Source organism: Macrotis lagotis, chromosome X (genome assembly GCF_037893015.1).
Source record: "Macrotis lagotis isolate mMagLag1 chromosome X, bilby.v1.9.chrom.fasta, whole genome shotgun sequence".
NCBI classification, from domain to species: Eukaryota; Metazoa; Chordata; class Mammalia; order Peramelemorphia; family Peramelidae; genus Macrotis; species Macrotis lagotis.
This window is the reverse complement of record NC_133666.1, coordinates 108,176,071-108,191,970: the sequence shown is the minus strand read 5'-3', so window position 1 is coordinate 108,191,970 and position 15,900 is coordinate 108,176,071. Positions and strand designations below refer to the sequence as shown.

Sequence of the window (15,900 nt, the reverse complement as noted above, 5' to 3'; positions counted from 1 at the left end):
TGAAAGCAAGGCAAACAGGGTTAAGTGACCTGCCTAGCGTCAGCTAACCAGTAAATGTCTAAGACCACTTTTGAATTCAGGAAGATGAGTCTTCCTGACTCCAGGCCTGGCACTCTGACCAGTGTATGATCTAGCTTCTCCCTAATTATATGTTATTATTTGGGCTACATCATATTTAAAGTGACAAATTAATTTTGATGCCAGTGAATTTAGGCAACTTTCAAACTACATTTTGAAAATAAAGTATTTTAAAATATATTTGTTAACTAGGTTCAAGACTTCTGGAAATATCATTATTACTCGAGAAATTGATGTGCTTAAAAATCAATCATCTTGGTTCATCGATAAAAAATCTGCAACTCAGAAAGCAGTAGAAGAACAGGTATCAGCCTTGAATATTCAAGTAGGCAATCTTTGCCAGTTTCTTCCTCAGGTATGAATAAGTTGTAAAGACTGGAAAATTTATGTTTGCATGATTTAAAGAGCTTTTGGTTCTTGAAGGGGAAAATAATTTAAATGTTTTGGACTACATTTTGTAGCAGTTGTAAATTTAGTGATAATTGGGAAAATTATATTCTTAATAGTAAATTTATATTTATAAGAAGCAATACTTTCTCTTAAATTTTCAGTTTCTATCAAATGTTAAATCTGGATTAGTAAACAATCTATCACATTAATACTTCTTTAAGTGGATCTGTAATCTCAAAGTGGCTTCTCCTTTCAAGATTATTCAAAGTGGAACCAATCACATTCTTATGTAGTTTTTAATTTTTTTCTCATGTAAATCCTTCCCCCAGTACTCTACCCATCTTTCTGGGATTTTTTTCCCTTTAGCTGTCTGGACTTTGTGTAGAGGGCAGTGGAACCATACAATCTGTCTATGACATTTCTCATTTTTGCTACCGATTGGGTCTTCTCTTTCAGATAATACATCTTCGTATCCTGTATTGCATTTGTATGAATCTGGCCATTGCCCTTTGTTTGACCGTAACATTTAATTTTTCAGAGCTATTACTAATTCCACGACTTAACAGCTATATAGTCCTATTGGAAGTCTAATGGTGTTGAAAAAATAGCTCTTTGTTTCAGGGGAAGTTTGGGGATATTGAATGCATTGTGTATTTTCCTAACTAGAAACCAGCTTTACTCTCCTTTTTTTTCCTTTAGTGTTTGACAGTACATTGTCATTCCAGATTGTCTATCCTGGACGTTTGTCCTGATGGATCTGTTTTATAGACAAACTCTTCATTTGTATATCATAGTCTGAGCAAAAGATGTTCCTTATCCACTTGCTTTTTCTTATGTGAATAATTAGGTTGAAACATTTTAAGTGATTATAAATTTAGGTGGTTGTACATTCTTCTGAAGCTTGATAAGTCCACACAATAATATTAACAAACAGCTGGGAGTTCTTATCTTCTGTAGGGTATTTCCATTCCCTTTAGGTATCCTGGATTCTATTCCAGATAACCTTCATAATATTGGCAGATGCCTTTGACAAATATATGTCTCTTTTTAAAAATTTAACTCTTTAATAATCAGAGGATTGTTAAATAAAAATTTCTGTTGACATCTTTCAAGGAATTTTGTAATTTTTTTAATAGTTACTGGGAAAACCTTATTGAAGAGAATCTTTTTTTTTTTTTGGTTTTTGCCAGGCACTGGGGTTAAGTGACTTTTCCAAGGTCTCACTGGTAATTAAGTGTCTGAGGTCAGATTTGAACTTAGGTCCTCCTGACTCCAGGGCCGGTGCTCCATCCCCTGCACCATCTAGCTGCCCCAGAAGAGAATTTTAAGGCAACATTTTACTCTGACAAATCGAAGTGTTTATTTAGACAGTATTGTGGAATGTTATATTCTCTGCATCAGTGAATATCAGTGTATGTTTTAGGTTATCACAAAATGCTTCCTTCTGCCCTAAGATTTCATATTCTCCTTCCCTGTTCTCCCATTGTAGTTAACTGCCTTTTTTCCCTTAGCTTGGTATTGGGAAGCTTTTAATAGCAGTTTAATTCACAGAGATGCAAAGCTGCCTCTTCTATTGTGAGTCCTAAGTAAAAAAAAGGGGGATTATTGGGTGGGGATAGAGAAGGAAGGACTGGAGAAGCCAAAGAATCTCAAGACTGGGTAAATAGATCTGGAAGCCCAATCTCCTGGGAACTTTTCTTTGTTGCCAATTTAAATGTTCCTTTATCATGATTCCTATTAATAAAAGAGTACTGAACCATGAGAACAAAAATTTTTCTTTGCCACTCTTCTCTATGTTTCAGTGAGTTGGGTGATTTTGCTGAAAAAAAATTTTTCAAAAGCCCTTCATCTTTTTTATAGAGTACCTTTCATATTTATAGATAATTCTCAAAAGGGTATTATAAAAACAGGAAAGTAGGCAGTTACTAATATTTTCACATTTTTTGACAATAATATCTGTGATTCTTTTTTCTCCCAAGTATATAGGGGAAATTGCATGATAAGATATCCTTTTCTAGATAGTTAAAGAATTGGTCCCTTACTGTCCTCAAAAATCTGACACCTCCAGCAGAGACCTCTCTGAGCAGATAAACACATCTAGTCCAGTTGCTCTTCCATTCTCTTTTTTTCTTTTTCTTTAGTGCCATTTCTACTTACTCTATCAGCCCATCAAGGACAATTTTATTAGGATTTCCAAATATAGTCTCTATAGTCAGCAATGAAGAAAAGAGTTTGATATGGAAATCTGGACAATTAACATTTTTCATCTTTTTTTTATCTATTCTTCAAGTTTCCTGTTTAAATATTCTAAAGATAATATGGCTTAATTAGATTTCTCATCAGATTTGCTATAAATTGTTTTTCCATCCTTTTTTCCAACATATGAGATACTACTGCCTTTAATCTTCCTTCTGTCTACATAAAGTTTTTGTAAATTAATTTTATATTTATTATAAACCAGCCTTTGTCTGGTATATCTATGGTTGGCAAAGCAGATCAAGCATTTTCTGGCTGAGTCAGTCTTAGACATAATGGTTTTCCTCATTGTGGCAGTTAACTTTCATCAAATTTCTTTAGGAAATGATGAGAATATCTGGTGTCTGCTCAATTTCTATTATCTTAGTGTCAGTAACTTGAAATAGATCAATTGCTTAATTTGCTGTCTCATTTTTATTCTAATTTGGCATTGATCTTTAACTTTACTTCTGCTATTTTATTTTTTTAGTTAGCTAACCAGATAGAGAGAGAGAGAGAGAGAGAGAGATAAATATCAAATTTTGTACCTTCAAGTACTGGAATTATCATTTTTTCTATAAGATCTGTATTAACAGTATTATATCATGGTCAAGAGTTATTTATCATTTTTTATTTAGAGTCCAAAGTTTCATAACTTTTTTTTGTCATGAATTCCTTTGGCAGTTTACTTAAACCTGTGAACCCCTTAGAATAAACGATGTTTTTAAGTGCATGAAATTAAAAAATACAGGATTATAAAGAAAATCAATTGTATTGAAATATAGCTTTCAAAAGATTTTTAAAAACAGGTTCATAGACCTCATCTAGACAATTATTCTTTAACTGACTTTGATTATATCTTTTGCAAAAGGGTACCTGTAGCATTTCTTTACCAGTTCTTCATTTAAAATAACTTTTTGTGGTTTGTAGTTAGAAAATATCAATAAATCACAAATAACTATTATGTCTTATGAAATGACATTTTCATAACAAAATACTGATGCTTCTGGTGCTCTAGGACAGAGTTGGAGAATTTGCAAAACTCAGTGGAGTTGAACTTCTTGAAGCTACTGAGAAGTCAATTGGTCCTCCAGAAATGCACAAATTTCATTGTGAACTCAAAAACTTCAGAGAGAAAGAAAAACATCTCCAGGTATTTAATAGTATAATGGAACAAATTATAAGGATCTTTCTTAGACTGGAGTTATGGGATGTGTTAATGATGTAAAAGATAACTTTTAGACTGCCATTACCTTATTTTTGACTTGTTTATATTTGACATTTACAATCATGTTTAAAGATTATTTTTAAATACTTAAATTAAGTTTTTATGATGGCGATTTTTAAAAAGTCAGTTACTACTAGAGTTAATGGAGTTTGAGTGAGAATATGAACAAATTCTAATATCTCAATAATGAAGTGTGTGTACTTTAATACAGGTTTTTCATATTGTTTAAAAATTTCACCTTGTCACTCTTCAGTTCAGTTTGGTAAACATTAAGTGACTATTCTGTGCCAGGTACTGTTCAGCACTGGGGATATATTTTCCTCTATCTCCCCTTCCTTTCAGAGCTAAGTCGCTAAAAAAAAGTGCTTTAAAATACTTCATACTTATCTTTTATTTTTTTATTTTTATTTTATTTTTTTGTTTTGTTTTGATTTTAGGTTTTATTGATGAATTTTGTTTTTACATCACAAGCACTTATTTACAGATCATTTGTACTTCATTAAAGGTCTCTTGTAACAAAGAAAAGCAGTTAAATAAAATTAATAATACAATGACTCCTCTGAAAGTGAATAGCTTTTCACATCTGTAGCACCCCCACCTCTCTACTTTTATTTTTGTTTTCTTTTTTATATTTATTTTCTAATGTTTTTTTATTCTCATTTTGTACAAATTTTTTTTTACATTAATAAAATATACTTGTTTACAAGTAAACAAAACACCCCTCCCCCCATGAATATAGATAGACTTGCTTGGGCAAAAAAGTAAAGGGGAGAGAAAAAAAATTAAAATTAAAAAAAATAATAATAGTAATAATTGTAGGTATGGCCAGGTGGGGCAGTGGACGAAGCACCAGCCCTGGAGCCACGAGCACCCGAGTCCATATCCAGCCTCATAAACCCAATAATCACCCAGCCATGTGACATGCAAGCCACCCGATCCCCACTGCCCTGCAAAAACCAAAAAGAGGAAGGGAAAAAAAAGACCCAAAATAAAATAAAATAGTAATAATAGTAGGGGTGGCTGGGTGGCAGACAGAGCATTGGCCCTTGAGCCAGGAGCACCTGGGTCCGAATCCGGCCTCAGACACCCAAAGATTATTCTGCTATGTGGCTCCAGGCAGGCCACCCAGCCCCACTTGCCCTGCACCCTCCCCCAAATAATAATAACAAAAAATGTGCTTGAGTCTTTGTTCCAACACCATCAACTCTGTCATGAGTGGATCACATTCTTGATGATAAGTCCATCACAAAAGTTACTTCCATATTTTTCCAACGTTGCCATTTGCTGATCGCAACTCCCTCCTTTCTTATTTCTCCACTACCATGTACTATATTTTCTCTCTCCTTTCACTCTGACTCTGCTGTAGGGTTGCTGAGTGGCTCAGCAGACAGATCCCTGGTCCTGGGGCCAAGGAGCCCTGAGCCCCCATACCACCCCTTAGGCCCAGAATCCACCTGGCCCTATGGTCCTGGGCAGGCCATCCAATCCCAGCCCCTTGCAAGAAGTAAAAAAAGAAAATGTGTTATATCTGACCACTGTCCCCCCATGGTCTTCCTTTATTCACATCCCCACCCCTTCCCCCTGCTCCCCCCTCCTTCTTACTCCAGATGTCTATACCCCATTGAGTACATTTGCTGTTTCCTCTCCTAGCCATCTCTGATGAGAGCAAAGGTTCCCTTATTCCCCCTTGCCTCCCCCCTTCCATATCATTGCAATAGCTCATTGTAATAAAAAAAATCTTATTATGTGAAATATCTTGGACTATTTCTCCTCTCCTTTTTCTTTCTCCCTTTCCATTTCCCTTTTTTTTCCTATTGACTCCATTTTTACACCATGTATTATCTTCAAATTCAGCTTTCTCCTGTGCTTCAACTATAAAAGCTCCCTCTACTTGCTCTATTAACCTGAGATGGTTCATATGAATATTATCAGTATCATTTTTCTATACATGCAGTTCATCCTCATTAAGTCCCTCATATTTCCCCCCTCTCCTCCAATCTCCATGCTTCACCTGAGTCCTGTATCTGAAGATCAAACCTTCTGTTCAGCTCTGGCCATTCCAAAAGGAACCTTTGAAATTCCCCTGGTTCATTGAAAGTCCATCTTTTTCCCTGGAAGAGGACATTCAGCCTTGCTGGGTAGTTCATTTTTGGCTGCATTCTAAGCTCTTTTGCCTTCCGGTATATTGTATTCCAAGCCCTATGAGCTTCCAATGTAGATGATGCTAAGTCCTGAGTGATCCTGACTGCAGCTCCACGATATTTGAACTGTGTCCTTCTGGCTGCTTGTAATATTTTCTCTTTGACTTGGGAGTTCTGGAACTTGGCTATAATATTCCTAGGGGTTGGTTTTTTGGGATCTCTTTCTTGGGGGGATCAGTGGATTCTCTCCATTTCTGTTTTGCCCTCTGCTTCTAGAATATCAGGGCAATTTTCCTGTAGTAATTCTTTGAAAATGATGTGTCAAGGCTCTTTTCCTGATAATGACTTTCAGGTATTCCAATAATTTTCAAATTGTCTTTCCTAAGTCTGTTTTCCATATCAGTTGTTTTTTTCAATGAGATATTTCACATTTTCTTCTAATTTTTCATTTTTTTGGTTTTGAAGTATTGATTCCTGATTTCTGGTAAATTCATCAATCTCCCTGAATTCTATTCTTTTTCTGAAGGATTTATTCTCCTCAGAGAGTTTTCTTATCTCTTTTTCCATCTGGCCAGTTTTGCTTTTTAAAGCATTCTTCTCCTCAATAACTTTTTGAACTGTTTTGTCCATTTGACCTAAGCTGGTTTTTAGCATGCTAGTTTCTTCAGCATTTTTTTGGATTTCCTTGACTAAGCTGCTGACTTCATTTTCATGTTTTTCCTGCATCTCTCTCCTTTCTTTTCCCAATTTTTCTTCCAACTCCCTCATTTGATTTTCAAAGTCTTTTTTGAGCTCTATCATAGCCTGAGCCCAATTTCTGTTTTTCTTGGAGTCTTTAGATGTAGGAGCTTGTGCTTCCTCATCTTCAGACTGAGTATTTTGATCCTTCTTGGGCTCATTTGCAAAATATTTCTCAATGGTCTTCCTCTTATTTCTTTGCTTGTTCATTTTCCCAGCCTAAGCCTGTTTTTTGGGGGTGCTTCCTGAGCTTTTGGGACACTCCCACAAGGTTCTCAGTGTGTGAGGTTCTGTCCTCCTTCCTGGTCTGTGAATGAACATAAGCGCCCCCTTCTGCCACTGGGCCGAGGTGGGGGGGCCCTGTTGTTCTATGGGGGGGGCCTAGATTGGGATCTGGATCTGAATATGGTCAGAGCCCCAGAGTCCTGTTCCAGAGGCAGAGGACAGAGCTCGGCAGTCTCTCTCTCTCTTCACTCCCCTCTCTCAGCTCAGTGGGCTCATGTCCTGGGGGCTCCTGCTTACCAGCTCTGCCTGCTTCTGTTTCCTGGATTTGGGCTGCCCAAAGACCAAGCTGCTTGCTGTGTGCCCTGAGGGCTGGGCTCCATGTGCTTGCTCTGGCAGAGGTCCCCTGCTGTTCCCCCAGTTTGTGCTGGTGCTCCCCGGGGTGCAACTCAGGAGACTCCCCTGCTGCTGTGAGCTGCAGCTCCCAGCGTCCTGGGGCTGCCTCCGGGAGGCTGAAATTCTTTGGCTCTGGTGGGCCACCCCTCTGGCGGGCCACCCCTCTGACCCTGGGGAGCAGAGCCTTTCTGCTCTTTTCCAGGTTACCTTGAGTAGGAGAACTGCCTCACTGGGTCCCTTTGTGGGTTCTGTCTCTTGAGAGTTTAGTTAGAATCCTTAGTTTATGAATTTTTATCAGAGAGCTCCTAAGACTCGATCCCTTCTTGTGGCCATCTTGGCTCCACCCCCCCTATACTTATCTTTTAAATTTTTATTCATTTTTAATGAGACAAATCAAGCGTTTCTATAACATAGTATACTTTTTAAAAATTGCTCATAAGTATGTGTGACTAGCTAAAAGTTAGGGGTTCAAGCAAATTTGAAAGAATTCAATTAAATGATTGATTCTGACCCAGAAGAATTTAGGGATCAAAAAAAAAAAGCTTATTTAGGTATTGCTGGGGTTAGCAGAAGCTAAGGAAAGAAAGATTTGGAGCAACCATTATGAAGGATAACCATAAATAAAGGTATGGGAGAATGAGAGTTTATCAAGGAGATAATAGTCCCTAAGAGCAGTTTTACCTCCCAAAGGAAGATGAGCCATCAGGGTATAAGCCATAAGAGTATAGGGGCAGGTTGGTGCAGCTAGATGGGGCGCGGTGGATAGAACACTGACATTGGAGTCAGGAGTACCTGAGTTCAAATCTTGCCTCAGTCATGTAGTAATTACCTTCTGTGTGGCCTTGGGCAAGTCACTTAACCCCCCCCTACTACCTTGCAAAAAAAAAAGAGTATGGGGCAGGAGAGTTTATTTGGGGGATCACTCCCCAAGTGTGGCTTCACCCTTTTGGTGATTTCCTCACTTGATCTTATCAGGACCTGAGTTCATTTTATCTCTAAGAAGATGACTCTAGTTCCAACCCCCCCCCCCCACCACCACCACATTAGCTGCAATCTCCATCATAAGTTACATCCCTTTCCAAGTACCCCTATGTTAATTGAAGGTATTTCCACTGTGTTCTAGTTACTCACATTTGAAACCTTTAAAGCTCTCACACATAAGACCCACCCAGTCAGTTGCCAAATCTTACCCATTCTACCTCTTTTACCTATCTCTCCTCCATCCCTTTCTCATTTATGTGACCACTCCTTAGTTCAGACTATCTTCACCTCTCATCTAGATTTTAACACCAGACTCCTAACTGGATTCTCTACTTTCCCTCTTTACCTTTATTAAGTCATTCTTCACATAGTTCTTCAATGTGTACAAGCCTTCTCCCCTCTCCAGGACTATCCATCAAAATTCCATCATTCTGGTCCTTTGCTTTAGTCTCAGAGAAAGGGGTAAGCCTTCTTCTTGGCAAAACTAATTCCTTCTATTTATGCCCTTGGTCCCTTCTGCCTAATTCTCTGATAACTTTTTTTTAGTTCTGAGACTGCTTTGTAGGTTTATCAGTCATGCCCTATATCTGGGTTTTGATGTACACTAGGGCTCTGTTCTATCTTCTGTTTTCTCTATATAGACTTACTTTCTTTAGTGACCTCAGCTCTTATGGGTTCAATTTTCATTTCTATGCAGGTAATTCTCAGATTTATGTGTTCAGCCCCAATCTGGACCTCTGTCCCTAATTGGATATTGTGTAGACATTTCAAATTCATCGTAACCAAAATAGAATTCATCTTTCCCCTTAAACTGATCTCTCTGTCTAATTTGCCATTTTATCTCAGAAGTATCCCCATTCTGTAAGTTGCCCACCTTCACTATCTAGGTGTCTTCTTAAACTTTTCATTCTCACTCACACAACCCTCCCTCCCTTTATGTGTAATTGTTTGCTGAGTCTTAAATTTTCTGCCACTTCAGTGTTCCTCACTCATATCCATCCTCTTTTCTGATCACACCATAATCACACTAGTTTAGGCCTTCATCATCCTCTACCTGAACTGTACCCATCACCTTCTAATTGATATTTCTGTTTCTCTGTCTTCTCTGTCTTTAACAGCTAGATATTAAATTGATCTTTGTAGTGTGTGGATCTGACCATGTCACTCTTCTGCCTCAAAGGCTTTAGGGCTTCCTATTATCTTGAGGTCTGAAGTACACACTATTTTTGACATTCACAATTTGTTTCCAGTATAGTTTTAATAGATGTTTCCATATTACTTCCTTTGACATACACACACACATCTGATACTTCAGCCCAAGTTGTCCTACCTGCTTTTCAAAATACATAAGAGTCTCTTTCTTGCCTCCATGCCTTTGATAATCCACAGATTATTCTCTACCCTGGAATTTTCTCCTTTCATCATCTTAGTCCCTTGGACTACCTTCCTTCAAAGCTTAGCTCAGGTGCTATCTTCTTCAAAAGGCCTTTTCTGATTTCCCCCAGTTGATCTTTCTTTTTATTTCCTTTTCTGTGAATATTTTGTTTCCTTCTAGTGAACTTTAAGCTTCTTGAGGACACAAACTGTATTTGGCATTTTGTAGGCACTAAATAAATTCTTACTAATAGATTGATCGTATAAGTAATCTTCCTAAAGGGCAGCTCTTAGAATGTTATTTCCCCTGTTCAACACTCTTAAGTAACTCCCTGTTGCCTCTAGGATAAAAATGTCATGTTCTTAGCTTGCTAATTAAAGTCCTTCGTAATATATTCTCAACCTTATATCCCTTCTCCCTTTTTTTTTCAGACACTCTATATTTGAACCAGACTGGTTTCCTTACTTTTCCCCAAATGAGATCTTTTATTACTCCATTCTTTCATATGTCCTTTTTTCTCTTATAATTTTTAGCTTCCTTCAAGACTAAGAACTGAGGCCACTTTCTTTGGGAAGCCTTTGCTCATTCCCCTAGCTGTTTGTCTCTTTTCGTAAAGTTATCTTTTACTTATACTTAATTTTGTAAATGCATTACCATCCTTAAGAGTGTTCCATAGAAAGAGACCAAGAAAATGTTAAGAGTTCAACCTTTTCATTTTACATATAAAAGAACTTGGGACCTAAAGGAGTTAAGTTACATATTCAGGGTCATACCACTAGTAAGTGCCAGATCCAAATTTGAACCCTGATCCTTTTAACTCTAAATCCAGTATCCTTTCTTATATCAGTCATTATCATCTGAGAGTCTTACCTAGCTCTTAACTAAATAATAAAAGCAAAGTTAGCACATAACTCAAAATGATTCAGTAGCTTTAAAAAAGCAAATGAGTTGAGATATTTGTTTTGATTTTATGTTTAGAAGATTTCTATCTTGATACTAATTTGCAGTGTTGAAATTGTACTTTTTCATAGTGGCTTACTAAATTTTGTTGAATTGTGTTTTGTTTCTAGAACCTGAAAGCTAAGAATGTTGATAATAATAAAAATACTCATTTAAATTTTACTATAGCAATATCATTTGAAGGTCCTATGAAACTCACCATAATGGAATTTTTACATGTATCAGATTTTTATCTACAAGTTTTTTAGTATGTTTTTGTGTTAATTTATCCTCATATAGATTGCTTGCAAAGAGAAAAGTGACTACTTGGAAAAACTGAAACAGACTAATGAAAGACATAAGCAGGATGTGGAGAGATATTATGAGTGCAAACGTCATTTGGATTTAATTGAGATGCTTGAAGCAAAAAGGCCATGGGTGGTAAGTCTAATTTTTGGATATAATTTTCTCTTCAAATGAAAACGTTTACGTGAATAAACAGTAAGAAAGAATGCATCTTTATTGTATTACATTTGTTTTACAATATTTTGCCTTATTTATTACATATGTATGTTATATTTTCTTGTTCCATTTTGTGATATGATTTGGTGACTTGTTATTAATTGCTGTTTTATTACACAGTAGTTAATCAAGGAATATTTTATTGTTTAATCTGTATTCTATGAGTTCTTAAAATCCCATCTATAGATTTCAACTAAAGATTTCCCTCCTTTAATAATCATGTTTACGCTTATTATTTTATAAATATATATATTATGCTTCAACTTCCAGTTGAAGACTAATCTCTTTAGATTCAGGGGGATATATCTCATTTCATCCTTGTAACTTTAATTTGTATATGTACTGAATTGGAATGGAGATTTCATCAGTTTTTTTTTCAATTTTACTCATCTAGGATTTCCAGTCAAGTTTTACTTTGCTCAGTCATTTTGTAGGGATTAGAAAGATTGTCAGACTGACAATAGACCTTTTGTAATCTAAGCACATCAGCCTAACAAATGGTTGAAGAACTCACTACCAGAAGGTTGACCATCCAATAAAAATAACTTTTGGCCATGGCAACTCTTAAAATGAGAAATGTGATAAAAATTTGTGAATAAAAATCTCTTATGTTTTTTAAGTGTTCAGAAGGAGGGAGAGGGGAGAGTGCATGTTTTTATGAGTGTGTGAGAATTTAGTCTTTTGATGTATGGTGGTCTGGTCTTCAGAAATTACTTCAAAGATACAATAAATAGAAATTTTAGCTTCTGATACACCCAAAATCTCATATTCTCTGTGTTCTATTATTCTACGTCTGATTGCTATATAATTGCTACTTCTATTTGCTTTGATTTTTTAGCACTATTAAATTATTTATTTCTTGTGAATTAACATCTCTAACTTTTAATAAGAGTACTATGGTTTTTCACTTAACTTCACTTTTGATTTTTAATTTGAGTTTCTGCTCTTGACTTAATGCATCCTAGTGGAATAAATAGAATAGAAATGGTTGTTTTTGAAAGACCTCTGGTCACACTCTTTGTCCACTTTTTTCTTTTTCGTTGCTCTATTCTCAGATATTTCTTTATTTTCTCCCCAATTTATACTTTTTTGTTTTTTCAACTCTCTTTTTCTTCCTACTCTTACTCTTAGTCTGTGCAGTTTAACATCATTTATATACCGACCTAGAATAACAGGTTAAATTCTATCCCCTCACTTTTTTGCAAGGAATATGAGAATGTTCGCCAACAATATGAAGTAGTAAAACAGAATCGTGACCAGATGAAGGAAGAGCTCAAAAAACTCAAAGAGACTCAGGGTCCCCTAACACAAAAAATTCAAGAGTATGAAAGGCAGCGCCGACAATTGGATAATCAGGTCAAAGTAAAGGTAATAAATTTCAGATTGCTTTTCATATAGATAAGCATAGCAAAAAATGTATATTCTAGACCCTAGATTGGTGTTACCAAATCTGCCCTTGTAGGAACTGAGATACTAGAAAGATATTTTCTCTACCAAAATTTTCTAATAGGAATAACATTAATATAGCACTTGAAAGTTTGCAAAGTGCTGTACATAAAATCTTAAAAGTCATCAAACTTTAGTTTGGAAGGGATCTTTTAAAGATTTATACTCTGGCAGATGAGGTTTAGAGCATTTAAGAGAGTAGATTAGACCTTGGCTCTTCAGACTCCTAATCAGTCATGTTTATTTTGTTGAGCATTTTGAAACAAAGTACATTATTATTATAATACAGTTTCTACTATTCAGAATCATGTCATTATGGAAATAACATTTCTATTGAAATACTCAGCATTTGTATGCATATGTGATCTCATCAGTTTGTGTGTTTCCTCCTACACTAATCCATCCCTGATCATCCTTTGGGAGTCTTCCTATAAACTTGGTATAAGGAATTTATCCAATGGCATTCTTTGCATTTTCTCTTGATGAGAGAATATTGAGAGGACCCTTTGGGCTATCTTTCTAATGTCCTTTGCCTCTTCCACAGCCCCGCCCAACCCATATACTTTTTCTATTTTTCTATTGAATTTTTCTCCATTTCTTTGAATTTCTTCCTCCATTTTATGTTGCAGTCAATTTATGCCTTACCCTGCTGTGTAAGCACAGCCTTTGTTTCTGGGAGAGCTTGAGAGTCATTCAAGGAACTTAGCACCTTTCAAAAGGAAATATAGCTTGTTCTCATTCTTCATTCTGTGTTATAAAAATTATTTTCTGATATAGTTGACCCAGAATTTAAGCAAGCATTTACTCCAAACATTTAAAAATGTAATTTAATTTTACTTTTTAAAGACTAAATAACATTTTTGTTAATAACTTGATAGGTAACTGTTGAAAAAATCTGAAATGTCAGGTTTCACAGATATTAAAGAATAGGAAGTCAAGTGGAAAGATTCTTATTGGTAAGAATTTTTTAAAATTTAGAAAAAAAGAGTCATAGACATACTTAGAAAATTAATACTGCTAGAAAATTAATGTTTGGGCAGTTATTTATGTAAGTGATGATTCAAACTTAAGATGCCATGAAAAGGATACTGCTGTACTGCTATATAATTTTGCTGGCTTCTCAGCTTCCTTGAGATCTGGAAAATTGTGGTCATCAGATAAATGAAAGACTATGTATGTACTTGGATTTTAACTCATATGCATTTTTTATTTCCTTACAGAATAATGATATTAGAGAGACGGCTTGTAAATGCAAAGAAAAAAAAGATGAATTAGAAAGGAGAGAGATACAAGTAAGACTGCATAATGAGATATTTGCTATATGAATTAGTGATCCGTGCACAGATCTTAATCTAGAAAAGAAATTCTTAATGTGGAGTTTGTAAACAAATATCTTTATAACCATACTTTAGCTTACTGTGTAAACTAATTAGTTTACTTTGTAATCTTTTATGTGTGCGTCTATGTGCATTTGTATCAAGTGCATAGAAACCTGATGGAAATGCAAGTTTGAAATAGGAAATTTCTGAGGAATTGTAACTTGTTAAAATCTCTCTCTTCTCTTATCATGTGGTAGGAAAACTTATTCAAAATTGTCCTCATTGAGTAGGAAGTCCTGTGAGGATTATTATATCCCACTCATGGGAATAGTGTACTTACATGATGGGGATCTCCTAAGTTAAAGTAAGACATAAATGATTAAAATGTAACCTCATTGGAATTTGGCCCATGAGATCATTCTTGTGCTCAATAGAAAGAATGTGCTTTTACATGGACATTAACTATTCCATTCCTTCCAAAAATTAGTTATATATAGATTTAATAAAGGTAAGTAAATAGAAAGAGAAATTGCTACCTTTCAAGGAAATATTTGAAAATATGTCATAAAATTGCTTTGTTCTCTTCCTGAAAGTATAAATTGCCAGAGATAATTCTTGGTTGGGAAGAAATAATTTTATAGGCTTAATGCTGGAACTTAGATGTCGTGAAAAAATGAACACAGTAATATATAGTATTTGATAAACCCAAAGAACCCAGCTCTTGGGATAAGAATTCATCATTTCTACAAAAACTCAAGAAAACTAGAAAACTTTATGGCAAAAATTCAATGTAAATCAACATCTCACACCATATAATAAGTTGTCAATCAATAGGCATTTATTATTCTGTTCTGTGCCAGACCTTGTACTAAATGTTAAGAATATAAAAGGAGAAAAAAGATAGCCCCTTCCCTCAGACTTTGCAGTCTAATGGGGGAAGATAACATGCAAGCAAATATAAAAATATATTCAAAGCAAGTTATATATACAGGATAAGTAGGAAATAACAGAGGTTTGGCACTAAACTTAAGAGAACCTTAAGGAAAAAGGTCAGCAGTTGGAGCAGTAGAGGGGAGTGCATTCCAGACAGAGAGAAAATGCCAGGTCAAGAGAAAGCTCCAGATGATTTAGATTCATGATTTAGATATAAAGGGTAATGTAGAAAGTGAATTAAAGTAGCATGTCATAACTATAGTAGGAAAATTTATAATCAAATATATAGCAAGATTTACCAGATATAAAGTAGACAATTCTGAGTACACATTTTTTGCATAAACCAAACTAATACAGCTAAATTAGAAGAGAAGCAAAAAAATTGTGGGAAAATATTTGCAGCATATTTCTCTGATTTCATTTCTAAGGTATATGGGGTAATTGAGTAAAATTTCTTAGAATAAGAGCTATTCCCCAAATGGTTAAAGGTCAAAGGATATATAGGCAGTTTTCAGAACAAGAAATCAAACTATCAGTTGCCACATAAGGAAAAAAAGTCATCAGATTCACTAAGATGTTGTGTATGTTCTTCATTCTTGGAGAGACTATGAGATCAGTGAGGTGATGCTGTGACTTGCAAGTAAATTGAATTTAAATAACAAACTGCTGTGCAAAATTACCAGCGTCACTTTGTTCTCTGATGCCTCTGGGTCCAGTGTCCAGATACAGATTAAGATGACTGGAGATGGCTCTAGATGCAGTAGGAGACTTGACCTTTTTATTTTATTTTTTTAGGTTTTTGCAAGGCAAATGGGGGTAAGTCGCTTGCCCAAGGCCACACAGCTAGGTAATTATTAAGTGTCTGAGACCGGATTTGAATACAGGTACTCCTGACTCCAGGGCTGGTGCTTTATCCACTACGCCACCTAGCCACCCTGAGATTTGACCTTTTAAAAT

General features: G+C 35.6%; 1 protein-coding gene across 1 annotated transcript in view; it reads left to right on the top strand.

The window, feature by feature from the left end:
- SMC5 (structural maintenance of chromosomes 5) overlaps positions 1 to 15,900 on the top strand; it is a 68,567-nt gene that overhangs the window by 14,387 nt on the left and 38,280 nt on the right. The window contains exons 4-8 of the mRNA XM_074205256.1: positions 271 to 433; positions 3,722 to 3,856; positions 11,024 to 11,164; positions 12,452 to 12,613; positions 13,912 to 13,983. Coding sequence (XP_074061357.1) covers positions 271 to 433; positions 3,722 to 3,856; positions 11,024 to 11,164; positions 12,452 to 12,613; positions 13,912 to 13,983 — 673 coding nt within the window. The remainder of the gene's footprint in view (positions 1 to 270; positions 434 to 3,721; positions 3,857 to 11,023; positions 11,165 to 12,451; positions 12,614 to 13,911; positions 13,984 to 15,900) is intronic.